Here is a 26,670-nt window from a genome sequence, read left to right on the forward strand (position 1 = left end):
CGCCGCTAAAAATAGCGGCGCTTTACCGTCACCGCACCTCCCGCCCCAGTGTGAAAGGGGCCTTATACAAGCTGTACACTTACTACTTTACATTGTAACAAAGTGTAATTTCTTCAGTGTTGTCACATGAAAATATATAATAAAATATTTACAAAAATGTGAGGGGTGCAATCACTTTTTGAGATACTGTATGTAAGTAAATTTAGCAGCACACAGTGAACTGATAATGAATTACTTATTTAAATTAACACATAACGCATGGTAATTAAGTACTACTATGCTTTTATAAACTGATGCGAATTGTGCAATTTTCAGTGAAAAATAGATTAACCTCCTTAGCAGAATTTTTTATACCAAATACGGTATCCCCGAGACTCGGGATTGCAGGGGGAAGTTACTTACCTTGTCCCTGGATCCTGCGATGTGTCCCCGCTGTGTGTGCGGGCTCCTCCGCTGTCTCCTCGCTCGATTCACAGTGCCGCCGAGCTCCGTTCCCTACGACACACAGGGACAGAGTTTGGCGCCAAATTCAAAAAGTGAAAAACACAATACACATACAGTATACTGTAATCTTATAGATTACAGTACTGTATGAAATAAATACACCCCCCCCCCCCTTGTCCCTAGTGGTCTGTCCAGTGTTCTGCATACACTTTTATATAATAAAAACTGTTCTTTCTGCCTGAAAACTGTAGATTGTCCATAGCAACCAAAAAGTGTCCCTTTATGTCAAAAGTGCTATTAGACCAGCTAGAAAACAGCGATAATAAATTAGAATCACTTGCAGAATTGCGTGATAGTGATTTGTGGGGAAATTCGTCATCAAACAATAAAAATAATGACAGCGACAATTCTGCAACTGAGCAAATTTCAGTGTTTTTGATTTGATTACATTATTGAATAATTTTTATTATAATTACATTATTATTTGTTATAATTATTTATAGTTATTTATTATATTATAATTTTGTGTTTTAAACTTTATCATACCCGGGGGATGTCTACTAGACTCTTGTTTGGACAGATTTAAGTGAGTTATTTCTAAGAATTGCAGGCCTACAGTATAAAACGCCAAATTTCCATGCAAAAAATTGTACCGCTTTTGGTACAAAATTCCAGACATAATCATACCGACAGGGAGGTTAAGGCTGGGTTCAAACTGATGCAAATTGGATGCGGTTTCCCCACATCCAATTTGCATGACAGGAGACTGTGACCGGGTCTCACACAGCTCCGTGGTGGCCATGAAGTGGATTTCACAAGGGTCCTCTTGGTCTTTGGCTCAGTTTTAGGTCAGAATTCAGCCAAACATTTGTGCCTGATTCGTCCCTGAAACAAAAAACATGGACGCATCACACCCGAAGACAGTATGAACCCAGATTCAAGCAGCTCCTATTCCACAAAGCTGAGTGGGGAAACCCCAGTGAGTTTTCTTTATGGTAAAGTGATGCAGTGAAGAATTACCCATTGTGATAAAATTCAGCTTTACATATCTTGGTTTAAAGAAAAGATAACAATTCCCGGTTGCTACGGGCTACTGCACTCTGCAGATGAATCAACCTCTTATTGAACATGCTCTATGTATACAATAGCATTTGAAGATGAGAACTTGGAAGAAGAAGTAATACATTTTACACTGGTCACATTTAAGGAAACAAATGCAAACCAATGACAATGTCAGCAATAGTGCTGAATGGGAATTTTTTCAACAAGTAACAGTAGCTGGATATTAAACACAAAAGCAAGAGCTGCAGATTAAATGTGACTAAGCGTAACACAACAATATTTTTCAAGGAGAGGAAAGCAGCTGGAACAATTAATGGTATTTACAAGAGTGATAAAAGAAAGATAAAAGGAAGGTAATTATGTAAGTGACAAGCAACGAGCGTGTGGCAAAGAAGACCCGGTCTGAATATATATAACAATTATGGACAGGTGACAGAAATAACTTGAATGGGCTGAGAGGAGAGAGATAGGGGGAGTCTCTGCCAGGATGGGATCTGAGGGAGGGACACCCACTGTATTTTTTTTACAAGCGTGTCCAGGATATTGATTGACAGGCTGGTGTGTGTGTGTATGCATGTGTGTGCCTTGATGAAACGCCTACAAAGCTCATATCAAGTCAGCAAAAACAAAAAAACCAAAGAGGGTCTCCTTTCTGTAAAGGACTGGACCCAGTGTTAATGCATGAGCTGACATCGACCCGCCCCTTAACCAATTACAGCACAGGGTTGGGGTGGGGTCTTCTCAACTCTCTTATAAGCACCTCTCCAGCAAAGGTTCTCTCTGACAGCTTCTGTGTGGAGGTCCGGGGTTAAAGGTGTTCCAGTCTCCTGCTAAGGACAGAGGGCAGGAGATGAGCTGTTGAGCCACGGGTCGGCTTATAAGGGAAAATACTCAGCTGCAGAAAAGGGGGATCTGTCCTTCAAAGACTTTGTCGACCATAAGCGGTGGGGGGATAGAAGAAACTTCTTTACTTTAAGGACGAGGCGAGCCCTTTGCAACAGGGCTGAGAGGCAAAGATGGAGAACGCACACACCAAAAGCACTGAGGAATGCCTGGCCTATTTTGGGGTCAACGAAACTACAGGTTTCTCTCCTGAACAGGTCAAGAAAAACTTTGAAAAATATGGACCTAATGGTATGTTTTACAATCTCATTTTTTGTGCGGTGTGTCAATGGAAATTTGTTGCAAGTTAAAAATCTCTGCAAAAAAAAAAAAAAAAAAAGTTGAAAAATAAAGTTACACTGTTGGCCTAAGAGTTTGAAAAGGGTTTCAGACAGCATCTAATCAACAATTAAACTTAGAGACTTGCAACATTAAAAGTATATATATATATATATATATATATATATATATAAAATTAAGTTTATGTGGCTCAAATAGGTAGGTAAAAAAGTGATATCGGAGAATGGCTGATAGGCGATGGATAAAGTAGATCTTTATCCTTATTTACCTTTAGTTCAGAGAGAAGCAAATGACACCACAGGATGGTGGGCAATATTTCATGAGCCTAATACATGAAAGCATTCATGAAACAGCTACCACTAAATCCTGATACATTTTTCATTTTTAGAAGTTTTACTGCAAAAAAACGTTTGCTGTGAGATTATTAGGACCAGGAAGTTTGTTATATAACAAAGCGAATGGTAGGATAGCTGTTGGTTAATAAATTACGGAAAAATAGAGGAAAATATGATTACAAAAATGTAACTATATCTATTTCTTAGTCCAGAAGGCATAATTAAAAATGCCACAAAGTGTGCAAAAAGTAAAGGACGAATGTACAGAATGTAGTTATTAATTCTAGGAAGCACAGCGGTGTCACTCGAAGGGTGCACCCCTTCCTCCGACATGTTCAGCCATGTATTTTAGTTCTTGTGTGTATGACTATGTAAGTGATGCACTTTGCATTGAAGGGCTGGCGGAGTGCAAGACATCTGTTCTGTGCCACTTGTCACCCTGCTGTTAGTGATAGGTCACGGTAGAAGATGAGCTCTGTTTTGTCTACACTGACAAGAGAAGACCTCTATATCTATCTGTGCTTCTTGTTCTCCATGCATGTGATAAGATTGCTGCACTGAAGTGGTTTTGGAGGAAGAAGTTTATTTTGATGAATTCTATACTGTTATAAATAGTATATATATAGACTGTATAGGTATCTTTCCTCTGACACATAACTCTGGGGTTCCCGGCTGTGTTATTATGGAGTTGCTATGATTGTCTTTTACTAGTCCCAGGGGACAATGAGGGGATCTCTCTAAATGTCACATTCCTGATGTAGGAGCCACACATCTATGAGCTGGCACGACAGCTTGCAGTACAACTTGTGCTATATTAGCTTATAGATAAAGAGAATGACTAAGTGCTTTACTATATCATCCCATATAACATATACCTGATTTATAACAATCTGCAGCAGGATGGGCTTTCTGTGTTCTATAAATACAAACCGTAATTAAATCAGTGATATAGTATCCTAGTGATATAAAGATGTATAGAGGTAATGCAACACCTACTCACCACTGCAAGTTTTATGTATATGTATGCATATACTGTACATATCAGATGACATCCACAGTACAGTATCACACTAAAGACATACTGCACATAACTAGTCATATGTAGGCCTACTTAAAGGTATGCAGCAGGGTATATAGACACTGAACTATCCCTATACATTGGAGCCTAGCTGGCTCCTCAGATGGCAGTGAGAGGTATTTTAGTGTTGGGGTATTAGATCCAGCCCATGATGTCACTCGCCTTATACAGCCATCTCCGCTGTGTCCTTCAAGAGAGTCCCAGGCTACAAACTGCTGAGAGAAGAGATCCTTACAGTGGTCTTCCCAAATCTCAATGTCAGCCAGTGTGCCCCAAAATACTTTCATAATAAGTCATGCATCTCTATATATAGACATATTGATACTCAGGCTTACTGCAGCCGAAGGTCTAAATTTAGAGACAGACCTACAATTTGCGCTACTTAGATGCATTTAATGTACAAATTAGCATTATTTTATTAGTAAAAAAAACATTATACGAACGACCTAACTAAGCACAGCATACGTAAAGGAAGGCTAACTGTCTACAATTATCAATCCTTTCCCACATACTGTATATAACATTGCAACTGATACAAAATATTTTTTTCCATCGGTAGAAAGAAAAGCATAGGTTCCAAACTTTAACAAGGCTAATGCTTTTCACCAAGTGCCAAAATTAATTTAGCCCAACATTTACCTTTTCTTGACCTAAAACCGCATGCGCTAACTACAGGTTACATAGCTATTTTTCTTTTTATTTCAGCTATTTTTCTCAGCTATGGCACCAACAAATAGACCAGAGTATCAAAATTTAACATGTCACATTTTAGCCCCTCTTCTAAGAGAAGCTTCATTAATCATCCAACTTACATCATATTGTGCGTACAAAAAGGTCAAAGGGCACCTTGGGGTTTCTACACCACTACTTTGGCCAGGATAACATTGTGTAGTGCAAGATCCAAAGATACATGTCCGGGAGCATTCTGTTCCCTCAGCGTGAGGCACATACATAGTATCTGCGTGACATAAACTGACAGCAGGATTTACAAAGCTGTCACATAACCCCCCCAGGATAGGACTCTTGCAAAAACATCATCAACATAAGCATTTGATAACACATTTGATTCAGTCTTGGCCACAATTATGCCTCACCCTTTGTGTCTTTTGCAACACTCTTGCCGCTGTTACTCACTTGGCTCTTTTATAAAAGACGCAATCCTCTTACTTATGCATTTAATAAAATATGTCCTGTTAGTTAAGGGTAGCTTGCAGCCAATCAGTTACTGTAATTCCTTGGAACTTGAAAGAAGGAATCCTATGAATTGCTCTGGATCACCTTTGCTCAAGTTTAAATAATTCAGGCCTACAGTGCCTACCATAAATATTTTTTTTTTTTTTAGAATCATATATAAGAGGAGAAAAACAAGTACACGACACCAGTAAAATCATATTGAAGTCCATTCTTAAATCCACAGGGATGAAAACACAAGTGTACTTATAAGAGAATGCATGACATACTTCATATTCTGTTACTCAGCGTGTTAATGTGACGTATACCAACGCAGGATTTAATTGTGCAGTTGATGCAAGTTAGCTTTATTACACATTATATGTCACCACAAGATAAAAATAAAATAAAAATAAATATGAACAGGTTGCCTTAATTTATAGGGCATTGGATTTGCCAAAAACTAAAAATTCCTTATATATTTCTTAGGCCTACTATAGGTGTAGGTCAAGATCTCACACACACACACACACAAAACATCTTGTCATTATAGAAGAAGTCCAATTGAATGTGACTAACTACTACTAGCCATATCCTGATCTGGAAAATGGGGAAAGTTCATATGTTGTCACTATCAGTCTCTCCTGACATGCGCACTTATAATTGCTGTATCACTGCATTGTCATCATATAGTTATTTTAATTCCCTGTTAAATTTAGAAACTAATTTTTTTTCTCTTTTGTCTCTTTTTTTTTCCCTGTATCCTTCGCTAAACAGAGCTCCCAGCAGAGGAAGGTGAGTTTTTTTTTGTCACATTAATACACAGTTTAGTGTGTGCTTTGGAGGTTGGCCTCCATAAGAATGAATAAAACTGCAAACACTCTAAAGTCTTGTATGTCCCTGACGACTGACAAACTCTCATTTTTTCCACAGGAAAATCAATTTGGGAGTTAGTTGCAGAACAGTTTGAAGATCTGCTTGTCCGAATTCTGCTGCTGGCTGCCATCATCTCATTTGTAAGTATGCAAAGCTGCGCATAGTACTTAATGGCACTGATCGACTGAAAATGCAATACCTTGTGTTATCCAATTGGACATTGCTAATGATATACCAGTTACACATATTTTAGGATAGACTTTTTTTTTGGCAAGAACAGCTTGCGCTTTATATACACAATTCTTATTTCAGACAAACGACTGAGCATATTCTCCATTCTGCTCACTTGAAAACATAAGTCAGAAGAACAGCAGCAGTACAAAAAAACAACATTTATCAACTCTTAAAAACACATATTCACATTTTTTTTTACTTTTCTTACAACATACTTGTGGTACAGTGGTACTACTACAGTGGTACTACAGATATCACTCTGCATTAGTGCATGACGACAGTCAAATGCACAGATTGTATCAGGAAGAGAACATACCGGGCCTTAAATGTGAAAACTGAAGGACAGAAAAGTGGAGTGTTCTCAATGGTGGCTGTATTCCAGCAATCACTTTTCAAGTCCAACTTGGGCCCGATTAGGTCCGCCTGTCAAGTTTTTTGGGCAAACCTAATCGTGCCCTCCACTTTTCTCTATTGAGAACACTGGCCTTCATCCAATCCGTACCTATCTGCTCAAAACAGACAGATGGGGATGTTTCCCCGATCCCTCTAGCGGATCAGATGGTAGTCGGGTGTAAACAGACAGGCGGTCTGTTTACATCCGACCTCCTATAGAGGAGAGGGGGCTGTGTCTGCTCTGCATCAGCGGAGATCAGCAGACAGTGTGTGGGGGCCTTAGAAAATGATTGTGATCACATAACGGGTTGCTATAGACAACACATACACTTTTTATTTGTGTTCCCATCTATATAATATAGGTAGGTTAATTGCTCTATCTATACTATTAAAGTGCCCACATGCCAAAATTCCACTAACGGCAAGGTTTTGATAAAAGACGAGACCCTAGGTCTCTTCTGTCATAAATGTCCCCCCTGACTCTCAGCAGTAATGCAATCTGGGCCGTGTATGCATGCACAGCTCAGACCGCAATTACGACACGCTCTGCATGCTGTGGCGAAGTGACTCACGTGCCAAAAATTCGGAACCCAGAAGCCGTCGAAGATTGTGGGAGCCGTGACAGCCCAGGGCTGGAGGGCTCCGCTTGTAGGTAAGTCTCATACTAGTACAGTGTGATTTAAACTTCCAGGGGGGGCACTTTTTTTGTACTCTCAAGGAGACTTTACTAACTCTATAAGATGATTATTAACATTTCAATCTTTGCAAGTAATTTGCTGGTAATGTTAATGCAATAATTATTCAGCATAGGCCTTTCCTAGTGAGCAGTAACAATTATTTGTGTTGGACTTTCTGCTGACTTCTATCATCCAATTATGTCCAATATTTTTCTTGCAAATGATTGCGTAGTGTTTGAAAAGTGAAGCTTTAACGTATTTATTAAGGTCTGGAGTAACTGCACTTGCAAAGTGTGCAGTCCATTTGCCTTTAGCAAATCACCGAATTATCATATACACAGTTCTTAAATTTTTATTTTTATTGTGTGCCAATGGGTTCCGGCTGTCTCCTTTTCAAAGGAGAAAAGGGAACAAATATTTTCCTACACATGAACATTATTCTGTCAGCTACTAGGTACGGAATGTACGTCAACAGTTTTAGTAGGACATCTGCTTGTCTATAGCCAGCCTAAAATATCTTCATACTTTATTTACAGGCAGATGCCTTTGTGACTTTGTGTAAAAATCTGTAACCAGGGATGTGCCCCTGGACTAAAAGCATCTGAATTCAGAATGTGGACAGCGTCAGCTAACACTGCTGGTTATCAGACACCTCCTTTTTTATCACAAGAGAATATAAACATACCAAACCTGAATGTGAATGTGCTACATTATGCTAACAGATGTCAAGAGCCTGCATTCATCAAAAACTATTACACCCAAAAAAAAAAAAAAGACACATGGAACACTTTTAATAAACACCCTTAAAATTATGGCACTCATTTATTACAATTTATAGCTAACATTTTGGACCATGCGTTAGCCCAACACAAATTATGATTCAATGTCCCTCTTAGGTTGGGGGGTCTGCTTTGGTTTTCCAGAACATATATTTTTTGTACAGCCACCTACTACTCAAACATACACGTGATACTGGTAGCATAAAAGAGTTAACTGGGTTCTAACCCTGACCTTTTCTTTCCCCAGTGAGCGCACATTCTACAGGTTAAATTTGTCTTGAGGATAACTTGATCCGGCCAGTGGCCAGCTCAAGTGTCAGACAGCTGCTGGGAGACTGCAGGAGGAGGCCCAGTGAGAGAAGGGAGGTCAGGGGAGACAGTGGGAGTTTCTTACCACCTCTGAGTGACAGCCCCGCATGGCTGTGTGTTTTTCGAGGGCAACAGCTGCATGAAGCATGAGAGGGCCCCATAAAATAGCTGTAAATCTACTCCACTGTAACCCAAGAGCCTGTTTATAATGAGAGGTGTTCTGCCGTGACACTGTGCTGTGCAGAACCACAGTAGGCAGCAGAACCATTAGGGTAAATAGTGCAAAACACATAAACAGATAATATATTCTACTAATTTCAAAATATACGGCTCCTTATGATTCTACTATCAAAAGACATATCCAGTACATTCTATGGGAGTCTCAATAGCACAGGCCAATGGGGATATGTGCGATTTCTTCTACAAGAGCGGTGTTAAGACATGCTTCATCGATAACCATTTTTTGATATAACAATGATTTGAGACACTTGGTGGGAGATTTATTAAAACTGATGAAAAAGAATTTGGTGCAGCTGTGCATATTAACCAATCAGCTTCCAGGTATTATTGTCAAAGCTTAATGGAACTAGCTGAAGTTAGAAGCTGATTGATTACTATGCACAGTTGCACCAGATTCTGTGTGCACCAGTCTTAGTAAATCTCCCCCATAGTGACAGGCTTTACATTTTTTACAGTTATGACATATTCTTCTATGGAAAAAAACTTGGGGGGTGGGTTTGCTAAAGTTAAATAAAGTGTGCAGTTGCACTCATTTTCCTTAGTCAATGTAAATGTGGTGAAGCTTCATTTGGTAAAGAATACCCAGGAGCAAGGTAAAAAATAAAAAAAAAGACGGCGTTTTTGCTTGTACATGATTGGATGATGTAAATCAGCAAAGCTTTACCACATTTACTAAGCTCTGGGGAAAATGAGCGCAGCCACACTTGCAGAATGCAACTGCACTTGCAAAACACACAGTCTCTAGTAAATCCACCCCAATGTGTACACTTGAGAACCAATACACATATAAAAGTCAAAATGCAAACATAGAATTATAACACAGACTGCAGGCATTCTTTATTAGAAAAAATAAATAAATCAACAGAAGCTTTACCATATCATATACAGAAATGAATCAAACATTTCATGGAGGAGCCTTAGCAGTTTGATCCAAGCTAGTAACTGTACAAACACAGTAAGTAGTAAAGAAATGATTAAAGTAGAGTATAGGCAAAACTTATTTTTTCTCATTTTGGATAAAGCAAGGTATTCTGCATCCCATTTTACCTTCACTTCCTGTCTCACAGCAAAACAGGAAGTGAGCAATCAGCTTCTAACTTCAGCTTGCTCTATTAAGCGTTGACAAAAACACCTGGAAGCTAATTGGCTACCATGCACAGATGCACCAGATTTTGCACTCTTCCATTTTAGTAAATCAACCCCCAAATGTTTCTTATAAATCATTTAATAGCTATTTTTATGTCCCTGATTTCTAAAGCTCCCTCCCTCTGTACACAATCTATACACATACTTGGTGTGGGTAATTATGTAGTCTATGAAAATAAATTCTACGGTGTAGTTTCCATGGAGAAAAGAAAAAAGTGATGATGACTCCCACTTCTTTTCAGGTGCTGGCCTGGTTTGAGGAAGGTGAAGAGACAATCACAGCCTTCGTGGAACCCTTTGTCATCCTCCTGATCTTGATCGCTAACGCAATTGTAGGAGTCTGGCAGGTAAGTACACCTTCAGTGCTGTCATTTCTCCAGTATTACTGACTGAGAGGAAATGACAGTAACTTCCCTATTTATGTTTAACATTGAATCAGAGATATAATATTTTAGGAAAAAACATTTCCTCTTATTTGCCTTTTAACTTGTTTAAAAAAAATCCCAAATCTATAATCAGATCTTTTCAGCTTTCAATAATAGATTTTCCTTTGGATTATTCAGTTTTCAATGTCACAGTTCCACCTGCATTCATCTGCTGTGATCCACTATGTTCTCTGCTAGGAAGACCTGTGGGCTTAAATCTGTCCAAACAAGAGTCTAGTAGACATCCCGGGTATGATAAAGTTTGAAACACGAAATAATAAATTATAATATAATAAATAACTATAAAAAATAATAATATAATAATAATAAAATTAATTTCCCCACGATTCATTATTGCTCAATTCTGCAAGTGTTCTAATTTACTATCGCTGTTTTCTAGCTGGTCTAAAACAGCTTTTGATGTAAAGGGACACTGTTTGGTTGCCATGGACAATCTCAGGTTTCCAGGCAGAAAGAATAGTACATATAATAAAAAACTGCAGGCAGGGCACTGGACAAATCATTAGGGACAAAACGGGATGTGAAATGATTTGATACAGTAATGTAATCTGTAAGATTACAGTGTACTGTATGTGTTATGCGTTTTGTACTTTTTAAATTTGCCGCCTGGCTCCGCCCCCATGCGTTGCGACGCTCGCAGGGAACAGAGCCCGGAACACAGAGCATCGGGCAGAGGACACCGTGGGGGGGACATCGCAGGATCCTGGGGACAAAGTAAGTTACCTATAACAGGATTCTGCAATGCAATCTCGAGCGTGGCTCGGGGTTAACGCTAATGGTACCGAAATTTAACCCCCCGCCCACACTCCGGATTACCGCCAGGGAGGTTAGGTGTCAATGGGGCGGGTTTACTAAAATATGATAAAGTATGACAACATGAAGTGCATCTGTGTTCACTTCAACATTCAGGAACTATGTTTTAATTTCTTCTCTGACTGGATATTTGACGTGAACACAGACTCCCGTCACTTCACTGCACTCCATTTAGCTTTACATGTTAGTAAATCAAACCCAGTACTTAAAAAAATTGAAAGACAATTGTTAAATGAGACAAAATTCCCAATAAAAAAAGTCCTTATTGTAATTTAGGAAAGAAATGCTGAAGATGCTATTGAGGCTCTTAAGGAATATGAGCCCGAGATTGCAAAAGTCTACCGCAGTGACAGAAAATCTGTACAAAGAATCAAGGCAAGAGAGATTGTGCCAGGAGACATTGTTGAAATTGCAGGTGAGCATCTTAATGTCTTAATATTGAAGAATATATTTCCCTATATACTCTAATTTCAGATGTGTAGCTCAATCCATAGCCACTGTTTCAACGAACATTATCTTTCACTAGAACATACACAATAGGGCAACTTGCTTCTGTGCCATTTTACCCAAGGATGCAATGCATACAACAAATTACTGGCTTTTGATAGATAGAGAAAACTTGCAAATCTATGCCTTTTGGAATATGGCTTTGCATTGCATAATCTGCTGAATATTATGGGGTTTACTCACGCAAAAACAAGATGTACCTTTTCACAAAATGGAGAGAAAAACGGATTGAGAAAGTAATCTAGACCTTCTCAAAAAAATAGCAGACTTTGTGGGCACAACAAGAGGCAGTACGTATATAAAAAAAATAAACTTTACAATTATTGTTAAAATCCCACATAAAATAAATCACTACAACACACAGTACTTAGCAGTAGTTCAACAGATACCCAATTGCAGACATTTCAATGATTTAGAGCATGTAAAACTGTCGATATACAAAAAAGTATGAGCAGATATCAGAGTCAGGTCCATAACTCCTCCATGCTTGATATGGACCTGACTCTTTGATATGTACTCATACTCATGGATGTTGTCTTGGAAATGACTTAATTTGTAAACTTTGGACGTGTATGCTTTTATAGATGCTGACATGTCTTTTTACTTTATTTCTTTTGTAATTTTCGAAACTTGAAAAGAAAGATTACATAAAAATATTTTTTTAAATGACTTTGTGGAATCATAACGTTAGTTTAAAAAAAAACTTTTTTTAAATGTTCCTTCCTAATTTAAAATATTATGAGCTCTATATAATGCAAAATTAAATTTTCATCAAAATACTGTGTAAATTTGTAAAACAAAAAAAAAGTATATTCTTGTAAGTCAAAGACATCTATCTGCATTGTTTGCAACCCCTATGGCAATTGCAAAAGCTGTTTTCTTTTAAGGCGACTTTGCAGTCCTAAACACACAAATAATAAAACAAATACTGGTGTATACTGAATTTATAAGTGTATCTTTATTTTTATATTTGCTAATCTGTAAAGGGTCTATACTACTTAAAACAATGATAGACAATCATAAAAGCTCCAAAACACACACTGACTATTCTAGGCGAAATGTGAGCCTTTCGAAAACATTACATACATTCAAGCAGTGAAAGCATCTACTGCTTAAAACCTTTCATAAAATCCTTTATGATTTTAAATAACAAAAATAAATCTCTTTAAAAGGGGTTTATTATTTGCTAAAGCAGTAAGGCAGAGTTTCTGAACCAGGGTTCTATGGAACTCAAGGGTTCCTCTAGTGCAGGGATATGCAATTAGAGGACCTCCAGCTGTTGCAGAACCACAAGTCCCATGAGGCAAGACTCTGACAGCCACAAGCATGACACACAGTGGCAGAGGCATGATGGGACTTGTAGTTTTGCAACAGCTGGAGGTCCGCTAATTGCATATCCCTGCTCTAGTGGTTGCTTGAAGTTCCAATTTCTGCCTCTCGGATAATTTCTCACTGATTCCCATTGATTTTTTTTTAGCTATCTGTAAGCCCTGGTTCAGCTGAACTCGCACGATTTCACGATTTCACTCCCGCTGGCAGTGCCGATTTCGGCCGCGATTTAAGAGAAATCTGTGCAGGTTTCTGCTCAGATGTCAATGTAAATTGCAAAAAGTAGTACAGGAACTACTTTTTGAAATTGGTGCAGCGCGGCAGATGCGGCGTTGCACCAATTAGGACGGTGTCAGTGCCGACAATTGCCGGCAAATGCCGCCGATTTGAGATGCGATTTCACATGTGAAATCGCATCTCAAATCGAAGCAAATCGTAGTGTGAACCTGGGTTAAGGGGGTAATTCTTCCCAATGACCACAAGTGTAAGGATCATTCTTCCCACTGACCATCACATAAATGTATCCTGAGTTGTAGATAAAGTAATTTTTAGCAGGGGTCCCCTGAGGCTGGAAAGGTATTTTGAGGGTTTCTCCGTGTTGAAAAGGTTGATAAAGGCTGCTCTAAAGGTGTTGTTATGAAATAAAATTTAACTAAAATAAGTAACCCCTGAACATGTCAAAAGCATCCCTTAGGCCTGGTTCACACTAGTACAATTTCAAATGTCACTTGGGGCACACAGAATTGCACAAATTATATAACGTGATTTCAATGGTGCCCATTCACATCAGTTCAACACTACTGCAATGCGACTTTGGTGAAGGTACAGGTGCTACGCACCGCAATTTTGTGCCTCATAGACTTCAATGGTACCAAAAATGCATGTAAAATGCATGTACATGTGTTTTAATGCTTTTTCAGTCTTGTATAGCCTCCATCTCCTAACAAAAATGCATCAGCATGAAAAAAGCGTCAAAAACACATCAAAAACGCCCTACAAATCAGATCAAGTCAAAGCTGCACTAGTCTGGACCTAGCCTTACAGAAAACAGATCCCTGGTTGAGAACCTTTGGTCTAATGTACAATAACCAGTAAAAGGGCAGTTAACCCAAACAAATATTACAGCTTAGTTAATTTGAGAATTGCCGGAATCTTATTTGTTTCTGGGATATCGGAGCCGGTAAGATTTCACCAAGAGAATCACAGACATATAAGCCAACTTGATTCCAAAGGCAGCGGATCTTTTGTGGGGAAAAATGATTTTAATGGTAGTTTGAAAATAGTTAGTAGAAAATTCATAAACATTTCAGCTAGTTTAAAAGATGCTATAACTATGATAAACGTTTCTTCCCAGACATTGCAAAAAAACAAGTTTTTATGAAATAAAGACCTTGTTGGGGTTACGGTTGGGTTTTCACATATCTCTTGTCGTTCCTTCCTAGTTGGTGACAAAGTCCCAGCTGACATCAGAATCATCAGCATTAAATCCACCACTCTGCGTATTGATCAGTCCATCCTGACAGGTGAGACAGCCACTTTCACTATTAACTTTTTGCATCATACTTGTTCATTCATCTTGTAGATGCCTCACATAACATTTTTGCCTCCAACAGGAGAGTCTGTCTCTGTCATCAAACACACAGACGTTGTTCCCGACCTCAGAGCTGTCAACCAGGACAAGAAAAACATGCTGTTCTCCGTAAGTGATTTTGATATTGTTCCTTATTACTGGGCTTTTCGTTGAATTTATCTGTTGCTTTTGTGGAACAGTTGATCACCTTCTTTCTGTTTCTTAGGGTACCAACGTAGGAGCTGGCAAAGCTACTGGTATTGTCATTGCCACTGGCGCCAACACTGAGATTGGTAAAATTCGTGATGAGATGGCAGCCACTGAACAGGAGAAGACCCCCCTGCAGCAGAAACTTGATGAGTTTGGAGAACAGCTGTCAAAAGTAATTTCCCTCATCTGTGTTGCTGTATGGCTTATCAACATTGGACACTTCAATGACCCCATCCATGGTGGCTCTTGGATCAAAGGAGCTGTCTATTACTTCAAGATTGCCGTGGCTCTGGCTGTAGCTGCCATCCCTGAAGGTAAGAGCATTATTCTTTAGGGTGGCTGTAGCATACACAGATAGCAGTAGTCCATTTTTTTTTACTAAGAGTTACTCTTTTCACAAAGGTCTCCCTGCTGTAATCACCACCTGTCTGGCCCTGGGTACAAGACGTATGGCCAAGAAGAATGCCATTGTAAGGAGCTTGCCCTCTGTAGAAACTCTTGGTTGCACCTCAGTCATCTGCTCTGACAAGACTGGTACTCTGACCACCAACCAGATGTCTGTCTGCAGGGTAAGCCTACATAATGACCTTTATTGTGTGTCTTCATCTAATAGGGGGTGTTTTCTATATAAATACTGTCACTTTTTGTGACTATCTGGCATCCAAATCAATACATAAGAAGTATGTTTCAAAAGTTTTTTTTGTTTTTTTAATAGATGTTTGTGCTTGATAAAGTTGAAGGCGATGTCGCCTCCCTGAATGAATTCACTATTACTGGATCTACCTATGCCCCTGAAGGAGATGTGTAAGTTTAAATAGTTAAATAAACATTTCTGTTTACTGGTGCATTCTACTCAACCAATAGTTCCGTAAACTGGAACAGAGGAGGGAACACTAGGAGTTTATACACGGCACCATTTAACCTACGTGCCTACGTTGGAACCTACACTTTTACCCATTGCATACTTTTGCTTTCTATCTGCTCAAATCATTATTCTTGCATTACTTTCTATTTGCAACCATATCCCGCTGTATCTCTAATTTTCTCCCTCCTGTGCCCTTCTGTACAATTTCATACATTTTTTTGTTCTAAAACTAAATTCTTTACTCTACCATGGTATCTGCCATGTCCATTTTAAGACATCCTTTATCATTATGTTACCTAGCGTATATCTGCACATCTGTGTCCCCCCTCTATTCTTCTGTAAACCATCTCTCCCTGTCTCACCAAATCTTTTTCTCCTGTCATCCTTTCCCGGGGCCCCCTTTCTTTCTATGTGGTGTCCTCTCAGTCAGAAGAATGATAAGAACGTGAAAGCTGGCCAATATGATGGGCTGGTGGAGTTGGCCACAATCTGTGCACTTTGCAATGACTCTTCTCTCGACTTTAACGAGGTAAACATAAATAGTCTACACCACTATATGTTTCCCTTAAACTATGTTTGGCCTGTTTATCTAATGCTGCATGGGCTCATAGTTTTGTGAACTATACTAAAAACTCAGTGTAGTGACTTTTGTGATTGTGATAAACTAAATTACAATATGTTTTTTTAATTTCAGACTAGATGAGAAACATAGCACTCCTACTCTTAAGCCCCATACACACCATCAGATTTTCTGCAGATTTTTGTCTTCAGATTTACCAAAACCATATAATATGAGGTCAAACCTTAAGAGTTTCAATTTGTATGCAATCAGGCAGGCCCTTGTACTACATGGTTTTGGTAAATCTAAAGACAAAAATCTGCAGATAATCTGATGGTGTGTATGGGGCATTAAAGTGATTGTAAAGTCCTGTTTTTTTTTGGTTCAAAATAACAAACATGTTATACTTACCTGCTCTGTGAAGTAGTTTTGCACATAGCAGCAAGATCCTCCTCTTCTTGGGTCCTTCCCCAGCTCGCCTGCCCCTCCCTCCTGTTGAGTGCCCCCACAGCAAGCAGCTTGCTATGGAGGCAACTGAACCGAGCCGCAGCTCCGTGTGTCTATTCAAACACGGAGCATTTAAAATACAGTATGTGTCTTATGCAAAGCATGAAGTCATTTCTATCTCTAATTAACACTAAAGTCATTTAAGACTATAGGGTCAGCTAAAATTGCACTAATCATGTTCGTGTGGCTGCTGTGATGACATCTAGAAAATCTAAGCTCAGAACTTACCTTGTGAAACTTTTTCTTTTACCAGACTAAAGGTGTTTTTGAGAAGGTTGGTGAAGCTACTGAAACTGCTCTGACAACCCTGGTTGAGAAGATGAATGTATTCAACACCGATGTGAAGAGTCTGTCCAAAGTGGAGCGTGCCAATGCCTGCAACTCTGTAAGTACCAGATTATATATTGTGCCAGCCACCAATACTGGTCATTGCCTTAGCCATTGCATGTCCAGCACCTAAAGAAAAGCTTTTAATGTTTATACTTTGTGAGACAAAAATGCCTTTAATTTTTTTTAAACTGACCTAACAGGAGAAACAGCAGGATTAGATACAGAGACACGTTTTACTTATCCTGAATATATGATTTACACAAGAGTATATAACCTTCAAATTTGCAGGTCCATCTTGTGACAAGTTACCCCAGCTTACTACCAATATAGAAAGCTAATTACAGCATGTAACTCACAGCAAGTTGGCTGTAGTTTTTTCAAGAGACTTTCTATACCAGACACCTGCCTTGGACTTGTCATGTACAAGAAACCTAACTCCCATCCAACAATCTGCTTCTTAATTAACCCATGTAACACACTATACCAAACACCTGTTATTATAGGCACAGCTTTATGAAACTTAAGAAACTGTTCTAAGAAGAGTTCTATTTGTAAATTTAAGTTAAAAATACAAAACTTTAATTATTTACGATATTACCTTTATTTGTTTGTTAAGCTCAAAAAGATAAAGCTTTGAATATTTCATCATTTTCAAGAAAGCCTTAGTGGTCTTTAGGTCTATAAACCAGTTGCTGTTTTGAAAAAGACCTGAAGAGCTGGAAAGATCAGAGATTCACATATTTCAGGATCTGTCACCCAAGAAGGGCACACTAGCCGCCTCTCTCATTGCTAAGTTATGACAGACTGTGTGTCTTAAGTAAACATGGGGTATCTCCAGGTATGCTAGCAGTGCTGTTTTTTTATATTAGAAATCTGAGAATGCTTTGCGAACTCAGAGTCATGGATCTACCCAACATATTTTTTTTTTTTTAAACAAAAGAAAAAAAGAAAAGTCACACAAGTATACAGTACATTCCCTTTAAATGTCTAAATTAAATAGGATACATTAAATAAGATAGAGTTATTGAATCCTTAATGAAAAAAATCACAAGTATTACTTTAATAGCTAATTTACAATCAACCACAAATAAAGGACAACAAATGCCATTAATGAGAACCCTAACAAAGCAACACTACCCTTCTTATAACTCAGGTTATCAAGCAACTGATGAAGAAGGAATTCACTCTTGAGTTCTCACGTGACAGGAAATCCATGTCTGCCTACTGCACACCCGCCAAGGCTTCCCGTGCTGCTGTTGGCAACAAGATGTTTGTGAAGGTATAATACATTTTAAAACCTTATTTCACTGCAAAAGTAAACTGACGGAAAAGAGAAAAACTTTTTAACGGTGGAGTTTGGGGAGATTCGTGGTACTAATCATCTGTGCATTGTAAAGTATGTTATAATTATTTAGTGAACTGAAATGCATAAACATAAATTATGTGGGCGCAAATAATGTTTATACATGACATGCTGCCATCATCACAAGATGTAAGTAACACGGCATGGCATTTGTATATAGTGCTTAATCAGTATTCATGTGTATTTTGTTTAAGTTAATTTTTGTCTTATATTTTTATGTATAATATAGGGTGCCCCAGAAGGTGTGATTGACCGTTGTAACTATGTACGTGTGGGCACAACTCGAGTACCCTTCACTTCTGGTATCAAGGACAAGATTATGTCTGTAATCAAAGAGTGGGGAACAGGTAGAGATACCCTGCGTTGTCTGGCCCTTGCCACAAGGGACACTCCCCCCAAGAGAGAAGACATGCTTCTGGAAGACGCCACCAAATTTGCTGAATATGAGGTAATGCTGTGGCACTATTTACAAAAGATATGACGTTTTAAAACTGTGTGAGGCAATGTATGCCCCCCCCCCCCCCCTGTTACAAACACATGTCTGCGGAGAGATTTCAGCAGCCAGTTACAGGCAAATCATGTTTCCCATAATAGGTAATCACCATTATAAACAATAAATAAAACCATATCACTGAAAATCTAAAACTTAACTCACATTGACAGCAGAACTGCATATCTCATGCTAGCTCATTAGTATCTCAAAGTATAACCTGTTCTCTGTGCAAATACAAACTTATGACATTAATTTATATCTACTGATTACACTGCTGCAGCTAACTTAACTTCTATTCCACAGACTGACCTGACCTTCGTTGGCTGTGTGGGTATGCTGGATCCCCCACGTAAAGAGGTCATGGGCTCCATCCAACTTTGCCGTGAAGCTGGTATCCGTGTCATCATGATCACTGGTGACAACAAAGGCACAGCTATTGCCATCTGCCGTCGTATTGGAATCTTTGGTGAGAATGACGACGTGTCACACCGTGCCTACACTGGTCGTGAGTTTGATGATCTGCCTCCTGCAGAACAGAGAGAAGCCGTCAAACATGCTTCTTGCTTTGCCAGAGTCGAGCCATCTCACAAGTCCAAAATTGTAGAGTTCCTGCAATCCTGCGATGAGATTACAGCTATGGTATGCAAATCAATTATATAGAGATTTTTATTCCCTCCAAATTATATTGCACGTCTTTCCCTCTGACTGGTTGCATAACTGTACTATGTTTTTCTGCTGCAAAAGTCTAACATCGTATATTACTTTTTTTCTGCCAGACTGGTGATGGTGTAAATGATGCCCCAGCTCTGAAGAAGGCTGAGATTGGTATTGCTATGGGCTCTGGTACTGCTGTAGCTAAGACAGCCTCAGAGATGGTGTTGGCTGATGATAACTTCGCCACCATTGTGGCTGCAGTAGAAGAGGGCCGTGCCATCTACAACAACATGAAGCAATTTATTCGCTACCTCATTTCCTCCAACGTAGGAGAGGTCGTCTGGTGAGTTATTCATTTTCAGACACCATTCATGTCCCAGGGATCTCTAGAGATTTAAATGAGACTCCAAGTTTTGGTCCAAATAAAGTAATACGTTTCAAGTCACATTCACAACTCATTTTGTAATACTTTGGTTCATCCATTAAATTAGGTCACTATGGTGTTTATCATTTTTATTTGTCATGGGAACTTGACGTCTAGGTCCATGTTTTTGTTTCAAACAGTATCTTCCTGACTGCTGCTCTGGGTCTGCCTGAGGCTTTGATCCCTGTACAATTGCTGTGGGTGAATTTGGTCACAGATGGTCTGCCTGCTACAGCCCTGGGCTTCAACCCCCCTGATCTGGACATCATGGACAGACCACCACGTAGCCCCAAAGAGCCCCTCATCAGCGGATGGCTCTTCTTCCGTTACATGGCCATTGGAGGTATGGTGCATTGCTTTGTATTACAGTTTACTTTTTTTGTTCTTGGGTCATAAGTCTTTGTGTTTATAACCATACAAATCATCTTTCTGTTCAGGCTACGTCGGTGCAGCCACTGTTGGTGCTGCTGCCTGGTGGTTTATGTATGCTGATAATGGACCTAATGTAACTTTCTACCAGCTGGTAAGGATATGTTTCTATTTTTTTTTTTCTTTCACATGTTTTCTTCAAAGGACAGTTTTGTACATAATCAGGCAGTGAAGATTGCAAATTTCTCCTTTACTCCTTTAAGAAAATTTTAAAGAAGTATATAATTCAAAAGCTCCATCTTGAATATTGCTATTTAATAGAATATACGTTTTTCTTATTCTAATTTCTTTCCAAACCCAGAGCCACTTCATGCAGTGCACAGAAGACAATCCCGAATTTGAGGGCCATGAGTGTGAACTCTTTGAGTCTCCAGTTCCAATGACCATGGCTCTGTCTGTGTTGGTCACAATTGAGATGTGCAATGCTCTCAACAGGTAAAAACACTATCAGAATCTTCTATTCATTTTTCGCCTTTGTCACACTTTTCTTTTATTATTATATCAGAATGCCAAAAAGAGACATATTAATTCCTTCTTTTCTTCTTACAGTCTTTCAGAAAACCAGTCTCTGATCAGAATGCCCCCATGGGTCAACTTTTGGCTGCTGGGCTCCATCTGCCTCTCCATGTCCCTCCACTTCCTTATCCTCTATGTTGAACCTCTGCCTGTGAGTGAAAATTTTAAAGTTGCATATTATAAAAAGAAGAGCAGACTATAGTCATTGATTAAAGTATAATTTAGCTAATAAATAACAGACCACTTCAGTTTGTATATCATATATTCAATTAACGTTTACTTTCACTAATGTTCCTAAATTGTCATTCTGGCACACATAATGCCTTATTTTTGTTGAATTTGTGTTTATTATCCTTTTTGCAAAATAGAAGAAGTATATATATAGCGAAGCACATCCATTGCAGAGTAATGCCAAAAGAAATTAACAAAGACAGTTATTGTCTAAGCAAGGTATAAGGAGTGTGCCCCCAAGTAAACTAAGAGGAACAAGAACAAATAACATTATAACCAAATAACATAGACCATCATTCCCAGTGTACACAGGTATCAAGTCATGTAGGAAAGGTGTTGTATTCAATAGCCTGACATTGGGACCCTGGCATGTAGAGGGAAGGGCAGACGCATGTACCGCTGGAATGCACAGCCCATCAATAACAAGCCTGCCATTGCCCATAATGCATTATTTATAATCTAATGTCTAGCAAAGTCATGTAACAAATACATGCACCCATATTTCCTCCATTGTTTCAAAAACATATAGTTTATGTCCTGCAAAAGATGAACAAAATTAACAAGTTAGTGAACTTGACAAGAATCTGAAATCTGCTAGTATTAGCTTCATAATTACATATTAGGAAGAAGCTGTTGTTTTTTTCACTTTTAAAACTAACATCCTTTAAATATGAAACCAGTGCTGCATTTCATTCAAAAGTGCAGATCGAGAGTAATATTTTCAAACACACATCAATCTTGAAAGCTAAAAAAAAAATGTATTTTATTAACAAATCACCAAGTATGTGCATTAATTGTAGATTCTCTAGGACATTGCCTCATCCTGTTTGTTTGATCTATTCCTCAGATGATCTTCAAGTTGACACCTCTGTCAGTAGAACAGTGGTTCGTTGTACTGAAAATTTCCTTCCCTGTCATCCTATTGGATGAGCTTCTGAAATTTGTTGCCCGTAACTACCTTGAAGGTAAGTGCAATCACTTTAGTTTGTAGCAACGGTGGCTTATTTGTCAAGATAAATAGGCTGAATTTTAAAGTCAGTAAGATAACTGCTTTATACATTACTATCATAAACAGGAGCAATGTATCACTGTTCGAATGCAAAGTCTGGATAAGTTACAGAAATGTTACTAAATATCATTTCCATTTTAAATGTCTTCATATTAAACCAGTATTTTTCTATCCTCTCCCATAGGATAAATCTTTCCTTACCACCTCCCTGTTGTTGTTTAACAGGTATCCCATCTCATTGCATGCATTGACAGCATTATTGTCTGTATCATCTGCATGCAGTTACCCATATTCATTCACCTTCATGTGCTGCTCCACTGTCTGTCATCTGTAACCTAACCTGAGTACAATATGGCTTCCATATATGTCTTGTCAGTTCTGTCACCCAGTTTCTATTTACAGTACATCTACTTCATCAGTAGACATTTCAAACTCCTAGCACAAAAAAAAAACTGCAACTGTACTTTTACATACAGTCCAATCTAGTTTTTGTACTATGTAATACACATTAAACACTACGATCTATCAAACACGTTTACTTCACAAAATAATACATCACAAAACTTGCTCACTAAAACCTGCAATTAAAACATTAACACCCTACCACAGAAACACCTCACACGGACTTAAATAATTAACAATAATCTGATTATACCCTTTCTACCTGTCAGGGATTTCCCCTTTGTCCAGGTTTACTTTATGATTCACACTATGCGCCATTTATTTATATTTCACATCTATGTTGTCTCTTACGTCATCAAACAACCAGCGTGAGCTCCGAAAGGTCCAATCTTATGAGCTATGTTTGTTGCAATCTCTTTGACAGCTATGTTTGTTGCAAATGCCAATTTCTCAGCAATCATATGATATAAAAATTGTATCATATGTGCCAGATGTCAGATTTATTTTTGTGCAACCAAAACAAAGGTTTGAGTTAAAAAAGAAATAAATCGGATCAACGGATTTGAAAACATGTTATCACGTAGAAGACTTTTTTGTTCACAAAAAAGTATTGTTTGTTTCTGCTGACATGTTGAAAACGCTGCATGAAAAGGGCTGGTGAAATGGATCTATATATACTGTATTAGCTGCTTTTGTGTGCACCAAAGAAAAAAATCAGTGCATGACTGGGAAATGCGGCTCTGGGATGTAGGTCTCTGCCTAACTTAAAGGTAAGCTACTAAAGTACAAAGTACTAAAAGTGTCTGAAAAGGTACACTGCCTATGTTTCCCATATCAACCAGGTAATTCTTTCACTTCTCCAACAAGTATTAGTGAATCCTTGTAGGAATGATGGATTGGTTACTGTAAGCAACATGGCTTCTCTACTTTCAAACATCATCCCATAGAGTAACTTTTTAACCACTTAACCCCGGACCATATTGCTGGTCAAAGACCAGTGCACTTTTTGCGATTCGGCCCTTGCGTCGCTTTAACTGACAATTGCGCGGCCGTGCGACGTGGTTTCCAAACAAAATTGGCGTCCTTTTTTCACCATAAATAGAGCTTTCTTTTGGTGGTATTTGATCACCTCTGCGGTTTTTAGTTTTTGCGCTATAAACAAAAATAGAGCGTCAATTTTGAAAAAAATTTATATTTTTTACTTTTTGCTATAATAAATATCACCCAAAAATATTTAAAAAAATCCTCAGTTTGGGCCGATACGTATTCTTCTACATATTTTTCGTAAAAAAAAATCGCAATAAATGTTTATTGATTGGTTTGCGCAAAAGTTATAGCGTTTACAAAATAGGGGGTAGTTTTATGGCATTTTTATTAATATTTTTTTTTTATTAGTAATGGCGGCGATCAGCGATTTTTTTCGGAACTGCGACATTATGGCGGACACTTCAGACACTTTTGACACATTTTTGGGACCATTGGCATTTTTATAGCGATCAGTGCTATAAAAATGCATTGGATTACTATAAAAATGCCACTGGCAGAGAAGGGGTTAACACTAGGGGGTGGGGAAGGGGTTAAGTATGTTCCCTGGGTGTGTTCTAACTGTAGGGGGGGTGGCCTCACTAGGGGAAATGACTGATTGCTGTTCATACATTGTATGAACAGACAGTCAGGCATTTCTCCCCTGACAGGACCGGGAGCTGTGTGTTTACACACACAGCTCCCGGTCCTCGCTCTGTAACGAGCAATCGCGGGTGCCCGGCGGCAATCGCGCCCGCTGGGCACATGCACGGGAGTCAGGGACGAGCGGGGGGCGCGCGCATGCCTCAGGCTGAGCGCACGCGCCCCTAGTGGCCGCTTAGAGAGCCGACGTAGAGCTACGAGCTCTCGCGCAGGGGAGACGACCTGCTGCCGTATAACTGCGGCGGCTGGTCGGCAAGTAGTTAAACAGGAAATGAAAATGCACATACCGGTGCATATCCCGGGACAAGAAATTAATCTGATTTAGTTAAAAGCATACTGTAAGTCTAATTAATTTCTTCCCCCTCTTTCTTTCTTGACAGATAAACCACAGTAAAAGGAATTCAGCTTTTTACTGAAATAAGTCAGATATCAGCCCAAAACCTCCATTAAGACTTTCTGTTACATTATCCCTTACTGATGTCTCATCTCGATATTCTGAAACACATCACTGCCAACCTTCCATCTGTCTTACCAAAGCCCTTACTTCCTGGTGTCCACCAGGTCCGACTGCAAGGGCTGGGTTATCGATGGGCTGTTTTTCTGTTGATATACCGTATATTTTTTTTTTTTTCAAGTGCCTTCAAAGTTGTGCTTCCAATTGTGCCCCTTTTTATAGCACTCCCTTCATGTCATGCCTCAATTATTCCGCGTACAAGTGAAGGAAAATATCACCCAGCTGGAGTATACCAGGACTAAGAATGTCTTTCCCCCCCCCATTGTCTCCACCATCAGTGAGAGTTACCAAGCCAGTGTTTTGTAAATCGCAGCGTCATGTTATCCTGTTTCCAGCCCTCCGTGGGAGTTGCAGCTTGTAGCAAAGGAAAAAAATGGAAGCGAGAAAACCAAATGAAAACTGTTCTAGCTATTTATTAAAATTAAACAATAAGTTAAACTGATTTCTGTTGTCTGTGTTATTATTCTGTAGGGCATGGAGTATCTGTTTATTGCGTATATTGTTTACATTTCTATAAGTGTCTAAATATGCAAAGCTGGTATAAAAAGTGTGTGTATGAAAATCAATATGGATTTAAATACAGTTAAAGCCAAGTCTAAACCCAAGAACAAAAATGTAATACATTGCAGCTTACTAGTCCCTAAATGTAATGGCTGCATTCGTTTTCTTTTTTTTTTCCAGGGTTTTTTCCCCCCTTTATTTTCACCTGGTGGTCCTGTCAGTAAAATGCTTCCTTTTTGTAGAATTTATTGGGGGGGGTTTAAAAAATTTACAGGAGAGTTGGTAAGTTAAGGTATATCAGCGGAAGAATCATTAATGTCCCTGAGGATCTTAGTCCCAGAGAATTAAAGTGGTTGTTGTAACAAAACTTTCCACACTCCTCTTGAGTGCTTTCGTCATATACCGCTTCATCCAGTCTGAATATAGATATCAGATATTTCAAACCGCTGACAACCAATAACTAGACAGTAATAGTTTTGGCTGCTGAACATGAACTGTTTATTAGAACACAGAAACATTTGAGTAGGAGGTTTCCCGCTCCTGCTCATATTACTCTAGCATAGCCTCTCTGTATTCTTGCAGGTCCTCAAGGGTAGGTTTCCCTTCATCGCCAAACACAAAATGATCTGTAAGGCTCTCCCACAGCAATCCAGCGCCGCCAAAGTCATATGCCTCCGGAGAGCATTTTGTTCCTGCTCTGCATGCCATTGCAGAGCCCGATAATGATTGTCCAACTCTATCTCCTGCTGGACCAGCCTGTCCAACTCAGTCACCCATTGCTCCTGGAGCCGCTCTCCCAGGAATGTCATCCTCAATGCCCGTTGGTCACAGACCCATTGCTCTGGGGTTGGAAAGCACTTACCCTGTTGCATACCAACGACCTGGAGGGCTCCAATCCAGAGTCCTACGTGAATCTGCTGGCTGAGCTCCAGGTATTCATCCACAGACACAGTCCCAGAGTATGCTGAAAGGACAATCCACTGCAGCCCCAGGAAATCTCCGCTGAGGTGGCTAAATCTGGATCCCGGTGAAGGTTTGGATGTCCCAGACTTCAGGAAGCATCCCACTGCTTGCCACCAATGTAACGAAACGTCCCACACTCCGCTTGAGTGCTTTTGTCATATACCACTTCCTCCAGTCTGAATATAGATATCAGACATTCCAAACCGCTGACAACCAAGAACTAGACAGTACTCGTTTTGGCTGCTGAAAATGAACTGTTTATTAGAAAACAGAATACAGGCTTTTAGACATTTGAGTAGGAGGTTCCCACCTCCTGCTCATATTACTCTAACAATACATCTGTAACCAGAAACTTAAATTAACATGAGCTAATAAACTAATCATTTACTCAGACTAGGTGACGCAGAGATATGACCTTTCAGGT

General features: G+C 39.1%; 1 protein-coding gene across 2 annotated transcripts; it reads left to right on the top strand.

Moving 5' to 3' along the window:
* Positions 1 to 2,272: 2,272 nt before the first annotated feature.
* Positions 2,273 to 25,224, top strand: ATP2A1 (ATPase sarcoplasmic/endoplasmic reticulum Ca2+ transporting 1). 2 transcript variants are annotated; one of them, XM_040356245.1, is made up of 23 exons: positions 2,273 to 2,640; positions 6,049 to 6,066; positions 6,205 to 6,287; positions 10,168 to 10,272; positions 11,461 to 11,599; positions 14,463 to 14,543; positions 14,634 to 14,719; positions 14,817 to 15,114; positions 15,203 to 15,369; positions 15,516 to 15,604; positions 16,092 to 16,194; positions 16,985 to 17,116; positions 18,215 to 18,340; positions 18,654 to 18,872; positions 19,221 to 19,556; positions 19,694 to 19,914; positions 20,136 to 20,338; positions 20,433 to 20,518; positions 20,726 to 20,859; positions 20,974 to 21,091; positions 22,019 to 22,136; positions 22,365 to 22,405; positions 24,649 to 25,224. In XM_040356245.1, exons 1-22 carry the CDS (start codon positions 2,523 to 2,525, stop codon positions 22,367 to 22,369), a joined length of 2,985 nt encoding a protein of 994 aa, XP_040212179.1. In that variant the 5' UTR covers positions 2,273 to 2,522; the 3' UTR covers positions 22,370 to 22,405; positions 24,649 to 25,224. The 2 variants fall into 2 exon arrangements, with proteins under 2 accessions (XP_040212179.1, XP_040212178.1); XM_040356244.1 differs by lacking the exon at positions 22,365 to 22,405.
* The last annotated feature ends 1,446 nt before the right edge of the window (positions 25,225 to 26,670 follow it).

Source organism: Rana temporaria, chromosome 6 (assembly GCF_905171775.1).
Source record: "Rana temporaria chromosome 6, aRanTem1.1, whole genome shotgun sequence".
Taxonomy (NCBI): domain Eukaryota; kingdom Metazoa; phylum Chordata; class Amphibia; order Anura; family Ranidae; genus Rana; species Rana temporaria.

Excerpts from the sequence above, each read along its gene's own strand:
- ATP2A1 (XM_040356244.1), top strand. The coding sequence starts at position 2,523 with ATGGAGAACGCACACACCAAAAGCACTGAGGAATGCCTGGCCTATTTT. Across the intron at positions 16,195-16,984 it reads CTTCTCTCGACTTTAACGAG|ACTAAAGGTGTTTTTGAGAA; the intron begins GTAAACATAAAT and ends TTCTTTTACCAG. Across the intron at positions 18,873-19,220 it reads CCAAATTTGCTGAATATGAG|ACTGACCTGACCTTCGTTGG; the intron begins GTAATGCTGTGG and ends TCTATTCCACAG.